Consider the following 23,201-nt stretch of genomic DNA (forward strand, 5'->3'; position numbering starts at 1 on the left):
GTATTCTTACCTGCGAGGTTTGCATAAACCTTGTTTAGTCTTAATCAACTATTATTTACAATTCTATGGTAATTTACAATATATGCTGGGATCCTCCTTCTTATGACAAATAATATCCTTCCAAAGAAAACTAGAATTTACTATAAAAAGACAAGTTTTGTGAGAGAGTTCGCATTAGACCTTGAGAATGGATGTTTTCTCCATGGGGACTGTGAAGATGTCCCAGATGTGGATGCTGAGATGGGTTGTCCTAATGGCGAGGATACAGGCAGGTAAGAAAAAAAAGAGTTACTGCAAGAAATGCTAACAATATTAGGTACACAATATGATTGAATGTTTCTTTCTTTTTTGTTCAAAGGCTTTATGGAAGATTTCGGAGTAATGGGAGATTCTACAGACTTGACAATGTGGCCAACAACAGCAACATCAGGTGGATTATGAGATGTATCACTCGCGCTGATTCATAAAACAAGAAGTTTAAAATGATTCACAGATTCCAAGTATACACTTGTATCTCTTCTAATAGAAGCTTATTTTCGCTTCGGGATAAAAGAATGAAAATTGTTTATAATTGAAATTCTGACTTTTTTCTTCACAATTTTGAAAAACTGTGCAACATAATCAGACAAAAGTCAGTTTATAACTCTCGCTTCTTGATTTTATTCTGAGTATTCCACATTTACATGTTCTTTTTATTCTAGAAGTCCAAATTCTGAGATAGTAAAAGTTGCAAGTTTTCGTCCTTGTGCATTAAGCAAGATCATTTTGATTTAGATATGTCACATAAAGTTATGCACAGCTCAAACTAATTAATAAACAACATAAAAACAACAACAAACCAAATAATAAAGAGCTTTTCTTTTCATAAGTGGATATTATATATCTATAAATTTCATCGATCGTCTCAAAGGATAATAAGTTTAAGCTACAATGCTTAATGCATGACATTCTTTATGTTAACGCAGGAATAAATCATTCTCTTTTAGGCTATTCTTTTTCAGTTCGTGCCAGTAACCACGTCAGCAACATCTGTAGCATGTGGGGAAACTTCCATTTCAAGACGTTTGATGGAGTCTTTTACCAGTTCCCAGGCACATGCGAGTATAACCTGGTGTCCGACTGCCAAAGCCTCATTCGTCAGTTCTCAGTTTACGTGAAGAGAACAGAAAACACCAGTAGCCCAAAGATCACCAGAGTCCTAGTTACCGTCAATGACATTACCGTTGAAATCACCGCAAACCAGGTTATAGTCAATGGAAAAAAGTAAGATTTTTGGGAACTGGAGTGCTGATTGCTTCCTCCTGCAGCAAACACAAAATACATAAAAATGTCATTCAGTTTTAATTTGAATCTTTTCTTTTATTTAGTAAATCGCTGCCCGTGCTTGTCGCGGGAATCCTTGTGGAAGAGAACACGATTTACATGAGACTGCGTTCAAAAATGGGCATCACAGTCATGTGGAACAAAGACGATGCAGTCATGGTGAGTCATTTTTGTCCTTTTTAGAATATAAATCAGTTTGTCAAATCAGTCGAGTTAATAACGTTAACCAGGCATTTATCAATACAGAAGTTTGTGTAAATTAGTCAAACGAACTGTAGGTATAATTCATATCTAACTGAAAGCAAAACTAAAACAATTATTTGAACTACCTTGAAATGGACTTCCTTTGATAAAGAATAATATTAAGACTAACCATTAATGCCATGATGCTAGGATTGGTAAAAAAGCTGTCTTTCCTTGTGGTGCTGTTGTAGGTGGAGTTGGACTCCAAATATTTAAACCAAACCTGTGGATTGTGCGGCGATTTCAATGGGGCTCCGGTTTATAATGAGTTTATTCAATCAGGTATATTGACTGAGTTCTGCCTCATTTTATCATAGTTTTGTAATTACAGATACTTGTTGTGCATTGCTAATTTCATAGATCTTCAAGAAGGTCTTTGTTTAATCTTTGTTTTATCTTGCTCAATAAAGAATTTGGATATAAACGACATTTAGGCTACATTGAGTTTGGGAACAAGCACAAAGTTCTCAACCCAGTTGTGGACTGCAAAAACCCCTCTGAAGAAGACGATGAGCAGAATTTATTAGACCTGTCAACAATAAATGTAAGTTGCAAAAAGAGATAACACTCCAGTTGTAAGGCATTCATAAGTGATATGTTAATGATGAGCTAATCATCATTAACATAGATGATTGTTAAAAGTGATATATTTTGTAGATGGAGCTGTAAATAAAAGTGATTAGATGATGATTTACAAAACATGACTATATGTTCACAAATGATTAAGTACTACGCTAACAATGTACAAATCTTGCATAAAAAATAGCATATGATGAAATAATCAAACATATCCTTGATAAATGGTTAATAAATAAATGGTTAATATGTTACTAATTAAATGATTATTACTAATAATCACTTCAAATCATTGAAATGTCAACATTCTCATAGCGTTAAAAATACTCCATCAGTGTCAGAGAATATATATGTCTAAAAATACATCTGTGTGTAGTACACACTACAAAGTATTCAAAACCTGCTGTGTAAACACGTTAATAAATCACTTTCTGCATCCCCTTTTCTAAAGTGTAATCTATTCATCAGCTGTAAAAGTTTTACTCATCATTGGTAGATCTTTCATAACCTGCCTTGCAGGTTTGTAAAACATTTACAGCTGATGAGCAGTTTACGCTTTATAAAAGGGGATGCAGGAAGTGATGTAAATGATTTATTCGTGTGTCAGCAGATAACAGTACAATGTTTACATTTCAGTGATTTATAAGTGATTAATAATATATTACCTAGTAACTTAACTATAGAAAGAATATATATTTTCTCTACATTTAAATCTACATTTTTTTTTTAAATGTATACAAAAAACATTCTTTGCAACCACTTACCTTGAAAAGATGTATCATTTTTTTCTAATTAATAATGAATGCCTTGCAATTGAATGTTATTATAAAGTGTTACCCAAAAAACGTATATATACATATATGGGTTGGTGGACCTTTAAGAATAAGGGTTAAAAAAACACTACCTTTGTTACTACAGTGGGCAGATTATGAAGACGTTATAATTTATGAAGACTGGTCCTCCTGTATCGAGATTTTGAACCCTGAGCCGTACATCAAGGCCTGTATGAATGATATGTACTCGAATCAGCCTGAAGACACTGACAACTCCACGCTATGTGCGACTTTGTCTGAATATTCACGTCAGTGTTCGCATGCTGGAGGAACTCCACCGACCTGGAGAAAAGCTGACTTCTGCGGTAATAACTACCACTGAGCTCTGGTGGATGTCAAACGATTCTTCTCTCTTGAGCTTTAACTTCTTGTTCTTTTGAATCATTCATTAATAGTCACTGTAAAGACCGTATGTATTTTATTCCAATGCAGCCGTCAAGTGCCCCTACAATATGGTACATTCTGAAAGCGGCTCCCCCTGCATGGACACATGCTCACACAAAGACACAAACGCACTGTGTGAGGAACATAACATGGACGGCTGCTTCTGCCCACCAGGTCATTCCCTTATTAATGATATTTAAATAAATCTTATTGCCATCGTATATATTTTGAGTAATTTGTTCAAGAACCACAAATAGAATAAATGTTGAATTTATAGTGCAGTCACTGAGACACATTTCATAAAATGACATGTACTGCATTAAAACTGTTATAGGGACTGTATTTGATGAAATCTCAAACATGGGCTGTGTCATGGTGGAAGAGTGTCAGTGTAAGCACGACAATATCATCTATAGTTCAGGAGAGGTTCTCCAAAAACATAACGGGGAATGGTAATAAAACACATTTCACTCGGTTCTCCCTTTACATGTCTTTAACTAAAACATGCTGTACTCCACATTGTTACATTACTATGTCATTTATATACAGCTTGTTGTTTACAGTGTGTGTTGTATTTCGTATAACTCAGTATATGTAAGGAGGGAACCTGGATCTGTACAAGTATTCCTGGCCCTGGCCTGTGTTCAGTAGAGGAAGGATCTCACTTCACCACCTTTGATGGGAAAGAATTCACTTTCCATGGAGACTGCAACTATGTGCTCTCTCAAGTAAGTTTGCTTTAGTTACTAATTACACCTTGTTTAATTGTTAAGGCATTTACATTTAAAAAAAATTTAATTGTTTGTGTTCATTCATGTCATGACATTTCAATGAACATTACCAGAATTATACAAAATAATAAATTCTATGCTCTGTAAACTCCATGTGTTTGTAGGACTTTGCGGAGTCAAAGTTCATCATACTGGGTCAGATTGTTCCATGTGCTAACCTTAATACTGACACCTGCTTGAAATCTATAGAAGTGATGTTTAACAATGACAAAAACCATGTGAGTACATTCCTTCACACACAAAAATCTTATTTGGCTTTTTTTTTGCTTGCAGTGGAAGTAACATTGTGACACTATATATTTCTTCATTAGCGTCTAGTGATTAAAGCTGACGGCACAGTTCAACACAATGCGATAGTTCCACTTCCTTACATGACAGGTAAGAAAGAGGAACTCAGTATTTGTATGTTTTAAAATGTGTGTGTGTTGAAACGTATTTGTTTTTGTAAAGCATTTTTAAAATTCTTTGACTCTATTTCTCTCAGCTGACTTCACGGTGTTCATGCCGTCATCGTTTTACATCATGGTTCAGACCACCTTTGGTCTGCAGGTGCAGGTACAGCTGGTGCCTCTTATGCAGGTCTACATCACAGTGGGCCAGAGCTTCCAGGACAAAACTTGTGGTGAGACATTTCAAAAAACAACATGAATCTAGAATTTAGAAAGTAGTAAATACAACATTTTGTGCCAGTGATGTGCTTTTCGTGCATAGCCTTGAATGTTGGGGGTCTTTTTATTTAAAGTGTAATAATATTTTAAATGTAATATGTCATTGGTTTGTGCAGGTCTTTGTGGAAATTTTAACAAAGTGCTGTCAGATGATCTGAAGACCCCTCAGGGACTGGTGGAGGGTACAGCGGTTTCCTTTGCAAATGCCTGGAAGGCCCAGTCCAACTGCCCCGACCGCACTGAGAGACTGGACGACCCCTGTTCCTACAGCAGTGACAGCAGTGAGAGACTCCAGATGGCATACCATTTTCTTTGTGTTATACTTGTATAGGAGGATTTAGCATGTATGTGTATTTATAACACCTAAAGTAAGTTATGACGCCTTTAGAGAACTTCGCTGAGCACTGGTGTTCCCAGATGAAGAAAAAGAAGAGTCTTTTTGCCCAATGTCATGCCAGGGTCAATCCAGACAGCTACTACAAAGTATTAATTTTCCAAATTTTATTGAATTTCCCTGCTTTCCACAGCATGCAGTTACAATGTGTCTATGTGCTTTCAGAGATGCAAATACTCCAGCTGTACCTGTGAGAAGAGCGAGGACTGTCTGTGTGCCGTCTTCTCCTCGTATGCCCGGGCCTGTGCAGCTAAAGGAATAATCCTCCAAGGCTGGAGAGAAATCGTATGTGGTAAGATGACAGAAAGTAGATTTGTTTGTTAGACAAATATGTGCATGATCTAAGCTTTTTGGGTTTTGATATAACTAGGGCTAAACTTCCCTTGTCTAAACCCAGTTTCCCTCCTATTAAAACACAGGAAACTAAACAATTAGCCTATATTTAAAAATTAATTTGGGAAGTGAGACTGAGGTAAATACTCCTAATACATCCTATTGTGGTTCAAGGTGACTTGTAACCACTTCAGTTGAACAACAGCATCTATAAGAATCGCTATCCCAAAAAGAGGTCCAATGCCTTGAAGTGAAATCAGAAAAAAGGACAATGCATGTATAAATATAAATCAGTGAGGTTAGTTATTTTACTCAATGCACAATGCTTTTTCAAACTGATTTCCCTCAGAGAAGTATACAGAGAATTGCCCGGCCTCGCAGAACTACTCCTATGAGCTGCAGAGCTGTCAGCGTACCTGTCTGTCTCTCGCCTCGGAGCGTCAAAGCTGCAGTCTTAACTTTGTGCCTGTTGATGGATGCACATGTCCAGAGGGACTCTACCAGGATGAGAATGGACTGTGTGTGCCTATGGAAAAATGCCCATGTTACCACAATGGAGGGACAGTCCAACCTGGCTCATCTGTCAATATTAAGAACACTGGTGAACACTGGTGAGTGGATTATATTAGTTTTATGCAGTAGTTGTAAAGATTCGAAATGATTGAAATAGACACTTTCCAAACTGTGATCTTACAATCTAACACTTTCTCTGCAGTGTTTGTGTGAACGGAACATTCCGCTGTTTGTCTTGGAAACCTCCAGTTGTGGGTAAGAAAGAACTCTTACGTCTCCAAACATGGTTACCAATATAAAACTCTTTCCTGTGACTCTTTTTTTCACCGTCTGGTATCTTTTGCAGAGTGTACTCCTCCGAAGATGTTCTTCAACTGCAGTACAGCACGTCCCAATGAACATGGATTAATGTGTGCACAGACGTGTATGCAAAAGGAAACTGATTGTGTAAGCCCAGCTGTCAAACTGTATTTTCTCTTTATCCTGCTAATGTCTTTTCCAAGGGTAAAACTGCTTTTCACCTGGCAGTGATTGAAAAAATAGTTTAAAAGTATTTTCCAGTGCTAACTGATAGTTAGTAAAACACTTCAGTATTCAGTATTCTCATTTTCAGTTAACCTTTTCTGTATACTATTATAAAATGTTTTTCAAACATCAACTCTCCTACATCAGTCAGTAACTTTTTTTCTCTTTCTCTTTCTTTTACTCTTTTGTCTTTTATCTTCCTATTCCACTCACACCACAGTTCTCGCAGGATTGTGAGTCTGGCTGCCAGTGTCCTGCAGGTCTACTTGATGATGGCAGAGGAAACTGTGTTAGACCTCATGACTGTCCATGTCCTCACAATGGACAGTTCTATGCACCAGGGACTGAGATAACCGTAGACTGCAATAAGTGGTGTGTAAACAACTAATTAGCCAGTTTTTCCATGGCTAATTAGCACTTGTAAAGTTACATGGAATACGAAACCATAATATTAGGCCAACACAGAAACTAGACCTGTATAGTTTCACTAAAATAGTCTATTATCACCACTTTTATTATTATTATTATGATTATTATTGGGGCCACATGCACTCCCCTCCTGGTGTCTACACATTCCTATTACTTAGCTAGTAGATGCAGGTTATAGATTTAATTACCGTGGAATGTATCATAAAAAATATGATTAAATGTGTGCCTTCAATTAAATGTAGCTTAGTTTGGATAAAGACATCTATCCATGCATGTATTCTGAAAACCTAGATGGGTTTTTAAAACATATAATACTGTGGATTCACTAGATTTAAGTCCACTTTCCATATTACTTTGTTGCAGCACTTGTCAGCACGGAACATGGACATGCACAAATAATATCTGTCCAGGCGTCTGCACAATATATGGAAGTGGACATTATAAAACTTTTGACCAGCAGAGATTTGGCTTCAGGGGAGAGTGCAGTTATATAGCTGCTCAGGTACCACCAGACAAGTACTTTTATTTTTATTGTGCCTGTATGGGACATACAACATGCTATCATGACACTACAGAATTTAGTATAATATCTCTTTTATTACAAATAAACCACTTTTTTTCAGGAGGAAGCACAAGGGGTGGCATAATGTGTATTTTTGCATTGTTGTAATGCAATGTTCTCTTGTTTTAAAGGACAAATGTGGAAATAAAACAGGATTTTTTCATGTAATCACTGAGAATATTCCTTGTGGAACAACAGGGACAACATGCTCAAAGGCTGTTGTCATACTTTTGGGGGTAATATTAGTTTTCTATATGAAAATGTTCAATAGAATAGAATGTTCAATAGAAAATGAAGTTCAATAGAATAGTTTATATATATATATATATATATATATATATATATATATATATATATATATATATATATATATATATATATAATTTTTTTTTTTTTTTTTCTAATTTAAACTCTTACAGAGAACTAAACTACAGCTTTACGGTGGGACTGTAACAGCCGTCGACACTGAAAGTGGTCCACAGATCAATTACAATATGGCAAACATTGGGATGTACCTTGTCATTGATGCTGACATCGGACTGACAATTTTGTGGGACCGCAAAACAACTGTTCGGATCATTTTGCAACCTCAACACATGGTGAGTTAAAGTATAATCTAGAATTTATTCCACTACTGCATACTGCTTAAATATAGTATTTATCGAAAGTTTGAAAATATTAACATTTACATTGTTAATACATTGTGAAATAGCATTACAATTTAAAATAACTCTTTTCTATTGTTATGTTATCTTTATGTTTTCACAGAGAGGCGTTTGTGGACTGTGTGGAAATTTCAATGGGAATGGAAAAGACGACTTCACTACTCAAGGCAGTTTGCAAACCACAGACATAATGGAGTTTGTCGATAGCTGGAAAGTGTTAGGTGCCTGCCCTGATCCTGCACCAGACTTTGACCCATGCTTAAAAAACCTTGAACGAGAGCCATGGGCAAAATTACAATGTAGCATTGTAAAGGACCGTGAAGGTGCATTCAAACATTGCCATAACAAGGTAGTTTGAAAGCATTTTAAATCAATAAATGAATTTCACAATAATGTGGTACAGTAATTCAGTGTACAGAATGGAAATGTTTATTCCCACAGGTGGATCCAAGCCCATATTATGAGAACTGTGTAAAGGACTCATGTGCATGTGACACAGGTGGAGATTGTGAGTGCTTCTGTACAGCTGTTGCAGCTTATGCTCAAGCCTGCATTAAGGCAGGTGTTTGTGTGAACTGGAGAACCCCTGAAATCTGCCGTAAGAATCTTTACCTTTAATATACAAATGTAAATTTTCGTGTAGATTCAGAATTGCATTTTCACTACTACTGAACTGTATTTAATTTACTCTGTGTGTATGTGTATGTGTATGTGTATCAGCTGTGTACTGTGACTACTACAATAAACCAGAAATATGCACATGGCATTATAATCCTTGTGGTGTACCTTGCTACAAAACTTGTCGGAATCCTCTTGGGATCTGCAATAACACTTTACCTAGCCTGGAAGGTGAGTTCTCAAAGACTGAGTATACATAATACACAATGGATGCTTCTTGGACTTTTTTTTTTACGTAGTGCTAAACATTTAATGATTGCTTAATTTAGGGACATAGTTAATGGACCACATAGAAATGTTAATAAACCTACAATTTGTTTTTGTTTTGTTTGTTTTTTATGCAGGATGTTATCCAGAATGTCCAAACGACAAACCTATTTTTGATGAGCAAAATCAGGTCTGTGTGAAGGAATGTATTGCCACATGCTATGTCAATGGAACTGAGTACAAGCCTGGAGAGAATGTACCAACTGATAAGTCCTGTCATGAGTGGTATGGACCATGATGTAGACCCTAACAAAGTACAAATATCTGTGGGTGGTTTCTCCACCCATTACATGTTTAAATTACCTAATATGTGACATTTTTTTTTACAGTATCTGTAAAGAACATGGTAATATAAAGTGTTCTCAAAATCCTGGTGAGTGAAAAATTAAACACAGACAATTAGTTACTATTTTTTTTCTTATCTAAGAAATCTTGTTTTGCATCTTACAGGGTGCTGTAACTATGGTGGAAAACAATATGGCCACAACGACATCATTTACAACATTAAGGATAACATGGAAATGTGCTATTATGCCGTTTGTATAAATGCCACTGTGATCGCATCACAAAAACCCTGCACAAAAACGACTAGCACAACACCTTCAATATTTACAACCACCTTCACTACTACTCCTATACCACCTGTGTCAACAGAAACACCACCTGTAACTAGTACAAGAACTAGCACAACAACTTCAACATTTACAACCTCATCCACTACTACAACTACTCCTATGCCACCTGATTCAACAGAAACGCCACCTGGAATTAGTACAAGTACTACCTCAACATCTTCAACCTTTACAACCTCCTCCACTACTACAACTACTCCTATGCCACCTGATTCAACAGAAACGCCACCTGAAACTAGTACGAGTATTATCACACCTTCAACATTTACAAGCACTTCCACTACTACAACTACTCCTATGCCACCTGAGTCAACAGAAACACTACCTGTAACTAGTACAAGTACTAGCACAACACCTTCAACATTTACAACCTCATCCACTACTACAACAACTCCTATGCCACCTGAGTCAACAGAAACGCCACCTGGAATTAGTACAAGTACTACCTCAACATCTTCAACCTTTACAACCTCCTCCACTGATACAACTACTCCTATGCCACCTGAGTCAACAGAAACACCACCTGTAACTAGTACAAGTACTAGCACAACACCTTCAACATTTACAACCTCATCCACTACTACAACAAGTCCTATGCCACCTGAGTCAACAGAAACGCCACCTGGAATTAGTACAAGTACTACCTCAACGCCTTCGACCTTTACAATCTCCTCCACTACTACAACTACTCCTATGCCACCTGATTCAACAGAAACGCCACGTGAAACTAGTACAAGTATTACCACACCTTCAACCTTTACAACCCCATCCACTACTACAACTACTCCTATGCCACCAGAGTCAACAGAAACACCACCTGTAATTAGTACAAGTACTACCTCAACACCTTCAACATTTACAAGCACTTCCACTACTACAACTACTCCTATGCCACTTGTGTCAACAGAAACGCCACCTGTAATTAGTACAAGTACTACCTCAACACCTTCAACCTTTACAACCTCCTCCACTACTACAACTACTTCTATGCCACCAGACTCAACAGAAACACCACCTGAAACTAGTACAAGTACTAGCACAACACCTTCAACATTTTCAAGCACTTCCACTACTACAACTACTCCTATGCCACCTGAGTCAACAGAAACACCACCTGTAACTAGTACAAGTACTACCACCACACCTACGACATTTATAAGCACTTCCACTACTACAACTATTCCTATGCCACCCGAGTCAACAGAAACGCCACCTGAAATTAGTACAAGTACTAGCACAACACCTTCAACCTTTACTACCTCCTCCACTACTAAAACTACTCCTATGCCACCTGAGTCAACAGAAAAGCCACCTGTAGCTAGTACGAGTATTACCACACCTTCAACATTTTCAAGCACTTCCACTACTACAACTACTCCTATGTCACCTGAGTCAACAGAAACACCACCTGTAATTAGTACAAGTACTACCTCAACACCTTCGACCTTTACAATCTCCTCCACTACTACAACTACTCCTATGCCACCAGACTCAACAGAAACACCACCTGATACTAGTACAAGTACTAGCACAACACCTTCAACCTTTACAACCTCCTCCACTACTACAACTACTTCTATGCCACCTGAGTCAACAGAAACACCACCTGTAACTAGTACAAGTACTACCACCACACCTACGACATTTATAAGCACTTCCACTACTACAACTATTCCTATGCCACCCGAGTCAACAGAAACGCCACCTGAAATTAGTACAAGTACTAGCACAACACCTTCAACCTTTACTACCTCCTCCACTACTAAAACTACTCCTATGCCACCTGAGTCAACAGAAACACCACCTGTAACTAGTACGAGTATTACCACACCTTCAACATTTTCAAGCACTTCCACTACTACAACTATTCCTATGCCACCCGAGTCAACAGAAACGCCACCTGAAATTAGTACAAGTACTAGGACAACACCTTCAACCTTTACTACCTCCTCCACTACTAAAACTACTCCTATGCCACCTGAGTCAACAGAAACGCCACCTGTAACTAGTACGAGTATTACCACACCTTCAACATTTTCAAGCACTTCCACTACTACAACTACTTCTATGCTACCTGAGTCAACAGAAACACCACCTGTAACTAGTAGAAGTACTACCACCACACCTACGACATTTATAAGCACTTCCACTACTACAACTATTCCTATGCCACCCGAGTCAACAGAAACGCCACCTGAAATTAGTACAAGTACTAGCACAACACCTTCAACCTTTACAACCTCCTCCACTACTACAACTACTCCTATGCCACCAGACTTAACAGAAACACCACCTGAAACTAGTACAAGTACTAGCACACCTTCAACCTTTACAACCTCCTCCACTACTACAACTACTTCTATGCCACCTGAGTCAACAGAAACACCACCTGTAACTAGTACAAGTACTACCACCACACCTACGACATTTATAAGCACTTCCACTACTACAACTATTACTATGCCACCCGAGTCAACAGAAACGCCACCTGAAATTAGTACAAGTACTAGCACAACACCTTCAACCTTTACAACCTCCTCCACTACTACAACTACTCCTATGCCACCTGAGTCAACAGAAACACCACCTGTAATTAGTACAAGTACTACCTCAACACCTTCGACCTTTACAATCTCCTCCACTACTACAACTATTCCTATGCCACCCGAGTCAACAGAAACGCCACCTGTAACTAGTACGAGTATTACCACACCTTCAACATTTTCAAGCACTTCCACTACTACAACTACTCCTATGTCACCTGAGTCAACAGAAACACCACCTGTAATTAGTACAAGTACTACCTCAACACCTTCGACCTTTACAATCTCCTCCACTACTACAACTACTCCTATGCCACCAGACTCAACAGAAACACCACCTGATACTAGTACAAGTACTAGCACAACACCTTCAACCTTTACAACCTCCTCCACTACTACAACTACTTCTATGCCACCTGAGTCAACAGAAACACCACCTGTAACTAGTACAAGTACTACCACCACACCTACGACATTTATAAGCACTTCCACTACTACAACTATTCCTATGCCACCCGAGTCAACAGAAACGCCACCTGAAATTAGTACAAGTACTAGCACAACACCTTCAACCTTTACTACCTCCTCCACTACTAAAACTACTCCTATGCCACCTGAGTCAACAGAAACACCACCTGTAACTAGTACGAGTATTACCACACCTTCAACATTTTCAAGCACTTCCACTACTACAACTACTCCTATGCCACCTGAGTCAACAGAAACACCACCTGTAACTAGTACAAGTACTACCACCACACCTACGACATTTATAAGCACTTCCACTACTACAACTATTCCTATGCCACCCGAGTCAACAGAAACGCCACCTGAAATTAGTACAAGTACTAGGACAACACCTTCAACCTTTACTACCTCCTCCACTACTAAAACTACTCCTATGCCACCTGAGTCAACAGAAACGCCACCTGTAACTAGTACGAGTATTACCACACCTTCAACATTTTCAAGCACTTCCACTACTACAACTACTTCTATGCCACCTGAGTCAACAGAAACACCACCTGTAACTAGTACAAGTACTACCACCACACCTACGACATTTATAAGCACTTCCACTACTACAACTATTCCTATGCCACCCGAGTCAACAGAAACGCCACCTGAAATTAGTACAAGTACTAGCACAACACCTTCAACCTTTACAACCTCCTCCACTACTACAACTACTCCTATGCCACCTGAGTCAACAGAAACACCACCTGTAATTAGTACAAGTACTACCTCAACACCTTCGACCTTTACAATCTCCTCCACTACTACAACTATTCCTATCACCCCGAGTCAACAGAAACGCCACCTGTAACTAGTACGAGTATTACCACACCTTCAACATTTTCAAGCACTTCCACTACTACAGCTACTCCTATGCCACCTGAGTCAACAGAAACACCACCTGTAATTAGTACAAGTACTACCTCAACACCTTCAACCTTTACAATCTCCTCCGCTACTACAACTACTCCTATGCCACCTGATTCAACAGAAATGCCACCTGAAACTAGGACGAGTATTACCACACCTTCAACATTTTCAAGCACTTCCACTACTACAACAACTCCTATGCCACCTGAGTCAACAGAAACGCCACCTGGAATTAGTACAAGTACTACCTCAACATCTTCAACCTTTACAACCTCCTCCACTACTACAACTACTCCTATGCCACCTGATTCAACAGAAACTCCACCTGAAACTAGTACAAGTACTAGCACAACACCTTCAACCTTTACAACCTCCTCCACTACTACAACTATTCCTATGCCACCCGAGTCAACAGAAACGCCACCTGAAATTAGTACAAGTACTAGCACAACACCTTCAACCTTTACTACCTCCTCCACTACTAAAACTACTCCTATGCCACCTGAGTCAACAGAAAAGCCACCTGTAACTAGTACGAGTATTACCACACCTTCAACATTTTCAAGCACTTCCACTACTACAACTACTCCTATGCCACCTGAGTCAACAGAAACACCACCTGTAATTAGTACAAGTACTACCTCAACACCTTCGACCTTTACAATCTCCTCCACTACTACAACTACTCCTATGCCACCAGACTCAACAGAAACACCACCTGAAACTAGTACAAGTACTAGCACAACACCTTCAACCTTTACAACCTCCTCCACTACTACAACTACTTCTATGCCACCTGAGTCAACAGAAACACCACCTGTAACTAGTACAAGTACTACCACCACACCTACGACATTTACAAGCACTTCCACTACTACAACTATTCCTATGCCACCCGAGTCAACAGAAACGCCACCTGAAATTAGTACAAGTACTAGGACAACACCTTCAACCTTTACTACCTCCTCCACTACTAAAACTACTCCTATGCCACCTGAGTCAACAGAAACGCCACCTGTAACTAGTACGAGTATTACCACACCTTCAACATTTTCAAGCACTTCCACTACTACAACTACTTCTATGCCACCTGAGTCAACAGAAACACCACCTGTAACTAGTACAAGTACTACCACCACACCTACGACATTTATACGCACTTCCACTACTACAACTATTCCTATGCCACCCGAGTCAACAGAAACGCCACCTGAAATTAGTACAAGTACTAGCTCAACACCTTCAACCTTTACAACCTCCTCCACTACTACAACTACTCCTATGCCACCAGACTCAACAGAAACACCACCTGAAACTAGTACAAGTACTAGCACACCTTTAACCTTTACAACCTCCTCCACTACTACAACTACTTCTATGCCACCTGAGTCAACAGAAACACCACCTGTAACTAGTACAAGTACTACCACCACACCTACGACATTTATAAGCACTTCCACTACTACAACTATTCCTATGCCACCCGAGTCAACAGAAACGCCACCTGAAATTAGTACAAGTACTAGCACAACACCTTCAACCTTTACAACCTCCTCCACTACTACAACTACTCCTATGCCACCTGAGTCAACAGAAACACCACCTGTAATTAGTACAAGTACTACCTCAACACCTTCGACCTTTACAATCTCCTCCACTACTACAACTATTCCTATGCCACCTGATTCAACAGAAATGCCACCTGAAACTAGGACGAGTATTACCACACCTTCAACATTTTCAAGCACTTCCACTACTACAACAACTCCTATGCCACCTGAGTCAACAGAAACGCCACCTGGAATTAGTACAAGTACTACCTCAACATCTTCAACCTTTACAACCTCCTCCACTACTACAACTACTCCTATGCCACCTGAGTCAACAGAAACACCACCTGTAACTAGTACAAGTGCTACTGCAACACCTTCAACCTTTACAATCTCCTTCACTACTACAACTACTCCTATACCACCGTCAACAGAAATGCCACCTCTTATTAGTACAAGTACTAGCACAGCACCTTTGTCATCTACAACCTCATCCACTACTAAAACATTTCCCCCTTCGAAATATGCAACTCTTCCTACACCATTTGGACCTACTATAAGTACTCCACTATGTTTTTGTTTAGTTCAAGGAAGACAATATAAGCCTGGTTAGTAACTGTACACTAAATTGTCAAACCAATGATATTTTATACAATTGTCTCAAAGAGTTCTGTTGCAGACATATATTGATTACTTTCCTTTTTTCATAGGAGAATCGATATTTGATCACAAGCACATTGGTTCAGGGATTTGTCTGACCATGATCTGCTCCATAAGTTGTGAAATTCAGAACAGCACTCAACAATGTCCATCACCTATATCACCTACACCTGCTCCACAATATGACTGTCCAGAATGGAACAAAAATGTAAAATATAATATATGCATTTCACATATAAATGTATTCTGTTTTTCCTTATACAAATATGGTGTAATTTCATAGTACACTGTAAAAATGTCAACCTGCAATTATCAGTTAAAGAACTATTCCTATCTGTCCTAAATGTAGTTTTGCTGGTGTATCCTCATGTATTTAGGCTGATTCAAATTATTGATTTTAAGTTATCTGAATGCGATGTATTTTTAAAAAATGCATTGTTTATGAATACCCCAAGGTAGCAACAAATTAATGCAATTCAATTTGCTTTTCATCAGAATCTTTAATTCTAGTACTTTCTGCAATGTTTCCAGACTAACGAGACCTTCAGCATATCTGACTGCTCTATGGCAAAGTGCATAAAAGGAAGCGTCATTGAGATTGTACCATTGCAATGTCCTCTACTCCAAAACATTACCTGTGAAAATCATCAGCCGGCAGTGGTAGTCTATGATAAGTCCCAGTGCTGCCAGCAATACGCCTGTGATTGTAAGTAAACTGTTTCTTCTCTAGTTCTAGTTTTGAGGTTGTCATCAGGAGTCACTGAAATGTATAATAATGTCCTCCTTCCTTATAGTAAATGTAGATTGTACAAAATGCAATTTATGCCACTAAAATGATAGTGCTAGAAGGTTTGATTGTGAAACCTCAGATGGGTGTTTGGTTCATTAACTTTTTTTTCACCCTCTCTTAATTGTAGGCTTTTGTGAAGGCTGGGGTAACTCACATTACATGACATTCGATGGACTGTTCTACAGTTATCAAGGAAATTGCACTTATATATTAATGGAGGAAATTAGGCCTCGATACCATTTGAAGATCTACATTGACAATATCGACTGTGACATTAGTGAGCATGCATCTTGTCCTAGATCCGTTACTGTGTCTTACAATGATCAAGTTGTCACACTTAGGAATCAAGCTGGAGGTGCAAATCTAGAGGTGAGGCCTAAAGTAAGATGGCAAAAAAAAAACTTTAAGTGTGTGTTTGGTCTGTGCTGTACAGTGAATGTGTTGGTTTTCTGTGTGGCTGTCTGTTTCACTATAAGGCTCTGAAGGACAATGTGAAGCTAACACTGCCATATGCTCACAATGGTGTGAAAGTAATAAGCTCAGGACTAGACAACTTGTTCCTGAGTATTCCAGAGCTGAATGTTGATTTAACATTCAGAGGCCTTGGCTTTAGCATCAATCTGCCATTCCAGCATTTTGGAAACAACACACAAGGCCACTGTGGTAAGTCAGCACATTAAAAAATGTTTAAAGGGTTAAGCAGTTCTTATCAGTAAGATGTTTGCTTTTGTGCATTATGAATCTGAATTATTTCAAATAATTCTTATTAAGGAACATGCAATAACAACCAGGCTGATGACTGCATGATTCCTGGAGGGATTTTGGTTAATGACTGTAAAGTGATGGCGGATTACTGGCAAGTCAATGCTATGAATGGCAAAAATTGCCATCCAGTTCCAGATATATCCCCACCGAAGCCAGACACACAATGCCTAGCCCAATCTGACTGCAATCTTCTCGAGAGCAAGTGAGTACATTCATTGAGGTATAATTGCAGATTTGCATGATTACTTCTAAAGTAATATTTGTCATTCTGAACTTCCTCAGGCTGTTTAAAGCGTGCCATTCCCATGTGCCACCTAAAAACTTCTTTTTAGCTTGTCAGTTGGATAGTTGTAATATGAACAACCCCACCATGGCATGTGCCAGTCTTCAGAGCTATGCAAGGGCTTGCTCCCAGGTCGGAGTCTGCATACACTGGAGGAACTACACTAAACATTGCAGTAAGTTTATTGATATACTAAACTGATTTAATTTAATCTGTATGAATATATTATATTGTGTATTAAGTTATATTGTGTAGGAGCTATAGAGATTTACATTTTGTTTTATAGAGTTTTACATTTTATTTCTCAGACATTAAATGTCCAGAAGATAAAATATTTTCACCTTGTGGTCCATCTGAACCACCAACGTGTAGAGATGGGTATGTCTCTTTGCTTTTATTCTCAAATAAATTAGACCAGTGTGGTAAGTGCTGATTAACAACGAATATAGATAGGAGATTGAATTATTGCAAACTTTAAAGGTTAAGCCATTTTAAAGCCAAATTTGTTTACAATGTCTGCTGAGATTGTTTCCAGCTTCTTATTGTTTACTTCTGGTGAACATGGCACAAAGTGTTTTGCACATTACACATTCAATTTAGTTTAGGTGAGTCAAAAGTTTGGATGAGTGCTTAAAAACACTGACAGCCTCTTTGGATTACAGTGTTAAAATAACCAGCAATTTTAGATATAAATATAAATATATAAATTTATTTTGTGTAATAAAATATAAATAATATTTGAATTCCAGGCCTATACAGAACACCAAAACAATGCCCACAGAAGGCTGCTTCTGCCCTGAGAATACAATACTCTTCAACACAGAGTCAGGATTATGTGTGCCAAAATGTGGTGAGGCCATTACAGTGTGTGTGTGTGTGTGTGTGTGTGTGTGTGTGTGTGTGTTAGAGGTGGAACCTTGGTGTTTATACTGTAGCTGCATCAAAAACATCAGCATGCATATCATATCAATTTTGTTTTTGATTTTGGTCTCTCTTTTTTTTTTAGGATGCTTGGACCCATCTGGTAGACCACGTGAGGTAAAGTTTAAAACTGTTAACTTAATAGCCACGTGTTGAAAAAGCATCCCATCCCTGTTATTTATTTATTTCTGTTACAGTATGATGAGCGTTTTAGGTACAACTGTGAGGACTGTGTCTGCGATAGGGCAAGCCAATCAGTGATCTGTAAACCCAAGAAGTGTCCTGATGTAAATCCTGAGATCTGCACTAAGCCCGGCTTTGTGCTGGTCAACGTCACCGATCCCTCAGACCCATGCTGCAGGAAACAAGTTTGCCGTGAGATTAGTTTATTGCTTATTTAATAGGTTGTCCTTCAAGATTGCAGTGCCATTATTAAGTCCCCTCTCACTTTTGTAGATTGTGCCATTGACATGTGCCAAAGTGGATTATGTATACAAGAGTCCTGCATTTATAATGCACCAGACAACACCAGACATATTGTCAAGGTACATTCGAAAACATTCATCAAAGAGTCTGCTCTGTTCCTGAATTTTCATGCAGTCTGACTGTCTTTCTGTAGAGTGGAGAGGAATACAATTACAAATGTGAAACTGTTATCTGCCGTCAACTGAAAGACTCGTATGTGATTGAGAAGAGCATAACAAAATGTCCTGTAATGGACTGTGCACCTGTAAGTAGAATCTTTGACCTAAACTATAAATATAAAACACTAGTTCTGGATGTATTTTGGATGTTGCTTATTTAAACTTTTTGCACATTTTTCCATCTATTATGAAAGTTCAAAACAGGCTAAATTTGTTAAGTTTATTAAGATAAGTTTAAGCAAAGAGTGAGAGAAAGGGGTTTAAGGAAAACATTTTTAACTTCACTAGTAGCAAAGTGTTACTTAAAACATTTTCAAATGCAGTAAAAGGTGCCACTGGATCATTAAAACCACTATATACAATTATTTTTCTCTCCAAGGGGTTTAAATATCAGAAAAACGTTGAAGATTGCTGTGGAACATGTACACAATTTGCCTGCGTATATGATGCTCCAGACAAAACCAGACACATCCTCAAGGTACACCGGAAACATTCTTATTCTAACTTTTATTTAGTCTTTGAGTTCATAAGACAAGAAATCTTGCTTTATTCTTCAGTCCTAATGGAGTCTGTCTGTCTTTTGTCAGGATGGAGAAGTTGACAATTACCATTGTGAAACTGTTACCTGTCATGCATTTAATGGCTCGTTTGTGACGGAGAAGACCAAAACTGAATGTTCTTACTTAAGTTCATTTGACTGTGGGCCTGTAAGTAAAATCTCTCAACTCCGCATCAAACGCTACTTCTGGATGTTTTTTGGTTCTTGCTTACATTTTTCAGCTGTTTAAAGATGTTCATGCAGCACTGTGTGCGGTAGTATTAAAACTATAATATAAACTTGTTGGTTTTCACACTTCAAGGGGTTTGAATATATAAAAAAAGAAGGAGAGTGCTGTGGATCATGTAGACAAGTGGCCTGTATTTACGATGCACCAGACAAAACCAGACATATTCTCAAGGTACATTTCTCAAACTTTTCAGTTTATCACATGCTATGTTCTTGAGTCTTCATGTTTCAGTCTTCTTTTTGTTTAGGATGGAATGGAACGCAATTTTAAATGTATGAATGCTACCTGTATGAGAAAGAACGGCATGTTCATGACAATGGAGAGCTTTAAGCAATGCCCACCCTTTAATCCAGATGACTGTGTGCCTGTAAGTACATTTATAAGTAAATCAAGGTTTCATCCTTGCTCTGCTTGTATTTTATATGCCTGTTACTTTACTCACCTCCATATTGATGCAAGCAATGAAAGTGGATAAAGGCTGAAAGCAGCTTTGACATTCTTCTGCAGTATAACTATGAAATTTTGTCAAAAAGTTGTACAAAAAAAGTCAGTGTTAACCATGTGAACGTTGGATTTGAGAAGTGTACGGTAGTGTTAAGGTAATAAAAAATGTAAATTGAATAAATCAATGAAAATGTGCAATATGTTTGCAAAAGTCATTTTGTTCAAATGGCTGTAATAATTGTTTTGTATGCAATCTTGTTTACCACAGGTAAAAAATATGATTGTGACTTTTTATCTCATAATTAAGACCATATTAAAATATTCTAAGCAGTAGTTTCCTTTCTATTGTTTGTGTACAGGAAACAGTGCAATTTGACAAAGATGGATGCTGCCAGATATGTAAGATATTGTCTCCTCAAAGACATATATAGCATATTGCATATTGTAAGTTAAGGCTTACCTGCCTCTGTTACCTCTTAGGTGAAACCAGGAACTGCATTCTTCGGAAGAACTTTAAAATTCTGCGTGTGAAAGACTGCTCTTCCATCAGTGAAGTAGAAATAGCATTTTGCACTGGCCACTGTGACGATGAATCAAGGTGAGAGCGTTGCACACCTATTTATGACGCATCTTCTTTTTTTTTTAATTCTCAGAAGAACTGTAAATGTCTTATACAGAGTAACGGTAATGATCCAAAGACAACAAAAATCCATAAAAACAATGCACCTTGAAACCAGTAGCAGAAAGATTTAATAAAATGACTTTTTGTTTGGTATTTAATCATGTATTGGTTGAACATTTTTAAGTGTGCCTTAAGCATCCAAACCTTTGTGTATTATTAGGAAAATCTCACATACAGCTATACTGCAGCCTTCTGACTGGTGTTTTCTTGTAAACCCATGCAGGTATTCGATGGAAAAGAACAACATGGCGCAAAGCTGTTCTTGCTGCCAGGGGAACAATTTCATCACAAAAGAGGTGATGCTTAAATGCGTCAACGGCACCATGATCCCTCATAACTACAATTATGTTGAGAGCTGCATATGCACTTCTGCCATGTGCAAAAATTACGCTGAGGAAAAGAGCCCTGTACAACTGCAAACCTTTAATGAGAGGTTAGGAGAAAACAAACGAAACATAGAAAAACATGAAGAATACCATCCCTACGGACAATTTAAAGGACGGCACTAATTATGGTTAAAATCTGAACATTACATTAACTGACATAATGCTAATATTCCTAATAAATACAATTTATTTTGTACCTGTGCAATATAGGCCGCAATAATGATACAGGTAACAGGCAAGATGCAAGTTATGGCAAGAATGTTGGTGTATGGTTTTCCCACTGTAAATGATAAGATCATAGTTTTCACTTCCAAAATCTGCACATTGCAAAGTATTTTACTGTAAAGAAATGACATAAAATGGCATTTCACCATTTATAGTAAACAAACATTAACCAATTATCAGGTTTCATCATATACTTGAAAAAAAAAACTGTTGATCTGTCATGCCAAGAAAGCAAAACATAAAAAATATATAACCAAAGGTGGCAATAATCATTTAAGCTGATTGTTGTAGTGCATTAAGGCTTGGTTTCTTTTTCGTTTCATTTTTTTTTTCTTGCAAATATTGCACCACGGATTGATTTAGGGTAGGTCTAATCAATAATCTTTACACTTTTTAGTAATGCATGATATAATGATGTATTTTTCCTTTCAATGAAGTGAATTAAAATCACAATAAAGCAATATAAAGCGCATCAATTATAGTCTCCTGTCTTTCATACATAAAGCATTGGTGCATAAACTGTAGAACAACCATTTGGCTGTGCATATTTAACGTAATATACTTTTTTATTGGTACCTTAATTTATCATTTTAAACTTAGTAGAATAGCATGTAACCTCATCCTCTGCAGTACCTACATCTGACCACAAGAAGTCACTGTCATCAACCTAATGAAAGGTAGTTTTCCTCATGCATTTTTTCGCATTCTGTTGATTACAAAAAAACAATTTTGATTAAGCGGTCAACTATTTGAGAATAATAATGACCGTTAACTGACGTTAAAAAACAAAACAAAACAAAAAACAGGTGTAGTTTTATTGAAGAGAGTTGTCAGTCCCGAGAACGATCTCCGGTTTGCCTCCATTTTGGGGGCTTTTGTCGCACGCGCGCCATCAACAGTCGGAAACGTCGAAACAAATTCAATTGTCATGTCCCAAGAACCAGTAGGTAGCCTACATTATTTAAAAATAAACCTCTTTAAACACATTCCTTCAATAACAAATTACTGCATTTTCAGGTAACATTTATTAAAAGTAGGCTACATAATAACAGACGTTTTGGTTCTCCGTTGGGCTACACGAAGACATGGCTATCGCTTTCTTTACAGTTAGATTTACGTCAATTCTCTCACTTCAAAATCAACAGCCAGAGATTTATCCGTCGCATTTCCCAGGCTTGTAAGCGTAAATGCTGAATTCATCCCGCCGGAATATCTGGAGGCTTTGTTACGCACATTCATCGTAGATATCATCTCAAACCAAACAAGGATGTGTGAGTTCTGACAAAATTGTGATGAGAAAAATACACACTATGGCATG

The 23,201-nt window shown here is 37.9% G+C and overlaps 1 protein-coding gene across 1 annotated transcript; it reads left to right on the top strand.

Annotated features, from left to right (window-relative positions):
- Positions 1-188: 188 nt before the first annotated feature.
- LOC122331255 (mucin-2-like) lies at positions 189-22,349 on the top strand. Its single transcript, XM_043228802.1, has 49 exons — positions 189-272; positions 359-430; positions 987-1,263; positions 1,368-1,482; positions 1,758-1,848; positions 1,977-2,110; positions 3,061-3,280; positions 3,408-3,533; positions 3,694-3,811; positions 3,949-4,087; positions 4,255-4,368; positions 4,462-4,528; positions 4,635-4,772; positions 4,935-5,099; positions 5,207-5,301; positions 5,378-5,504; positions 5,895-6,156; positions 6,261-6,313; positions 6,405-6,505; positions 6,804-6,955; positions 7,376-7,514; positions 7,706-7,810; positions 7,994-8,173; positions 8,343-8,588; positions 8,681-8,837; positions 8,960-9,088; positions 9,262-9,409; positions 9,514-9,557; positions 9,635-13,682; positions 13,724-15,903; positions 16,006-16,163; positions 16,487-16,661; positions 16,873-17,114; positions 17,222-17,408; positions 17,517-17,712; positions 17,793-17,968; positions 18,102-18,171; positions 18,543-18,643; positions 18,800-18,831; positions 18,912-19,089; positions 19,171-19,259; positions 19,334-19,444; positions 19,738-19,836; positions 19,946-20,065; positions 20,219-20,317; positions 20,394-20,513; positions 20,950-20,989; positions 21,071-21,188; positions 21,496-22,349. Exons 1-49 carry the CDS (start codon positions 203-205, stop codon positions 21,779-21,781), a joined length of 12,609 nt encoding a protein of 4,202 aa, XP_043084737.1. The 5' UTR covers positions 189-202; the 3' UTR covers positions 21,782-22,349.
- Positions 22,350-23,201: the final 852 nt, after the last annotated feature.

The sequence above is a fragment of the Puntigrus tetrazona genome, chromosome 25 (genome assembly GCF_018831695.1).
Source record: "Puntigrus tetrazona isolate hp1 chromosome 25, ASM1883169v1, whole genome shotgun sequence".
NCBI classification, from domain to species: domain Eukaryota; kingdom Metazoa; phylum Chordata; class Actinopteri; order Cypriniformes; family Cyprinidae; genus Puntigrus; species Puntigrus tetrazona.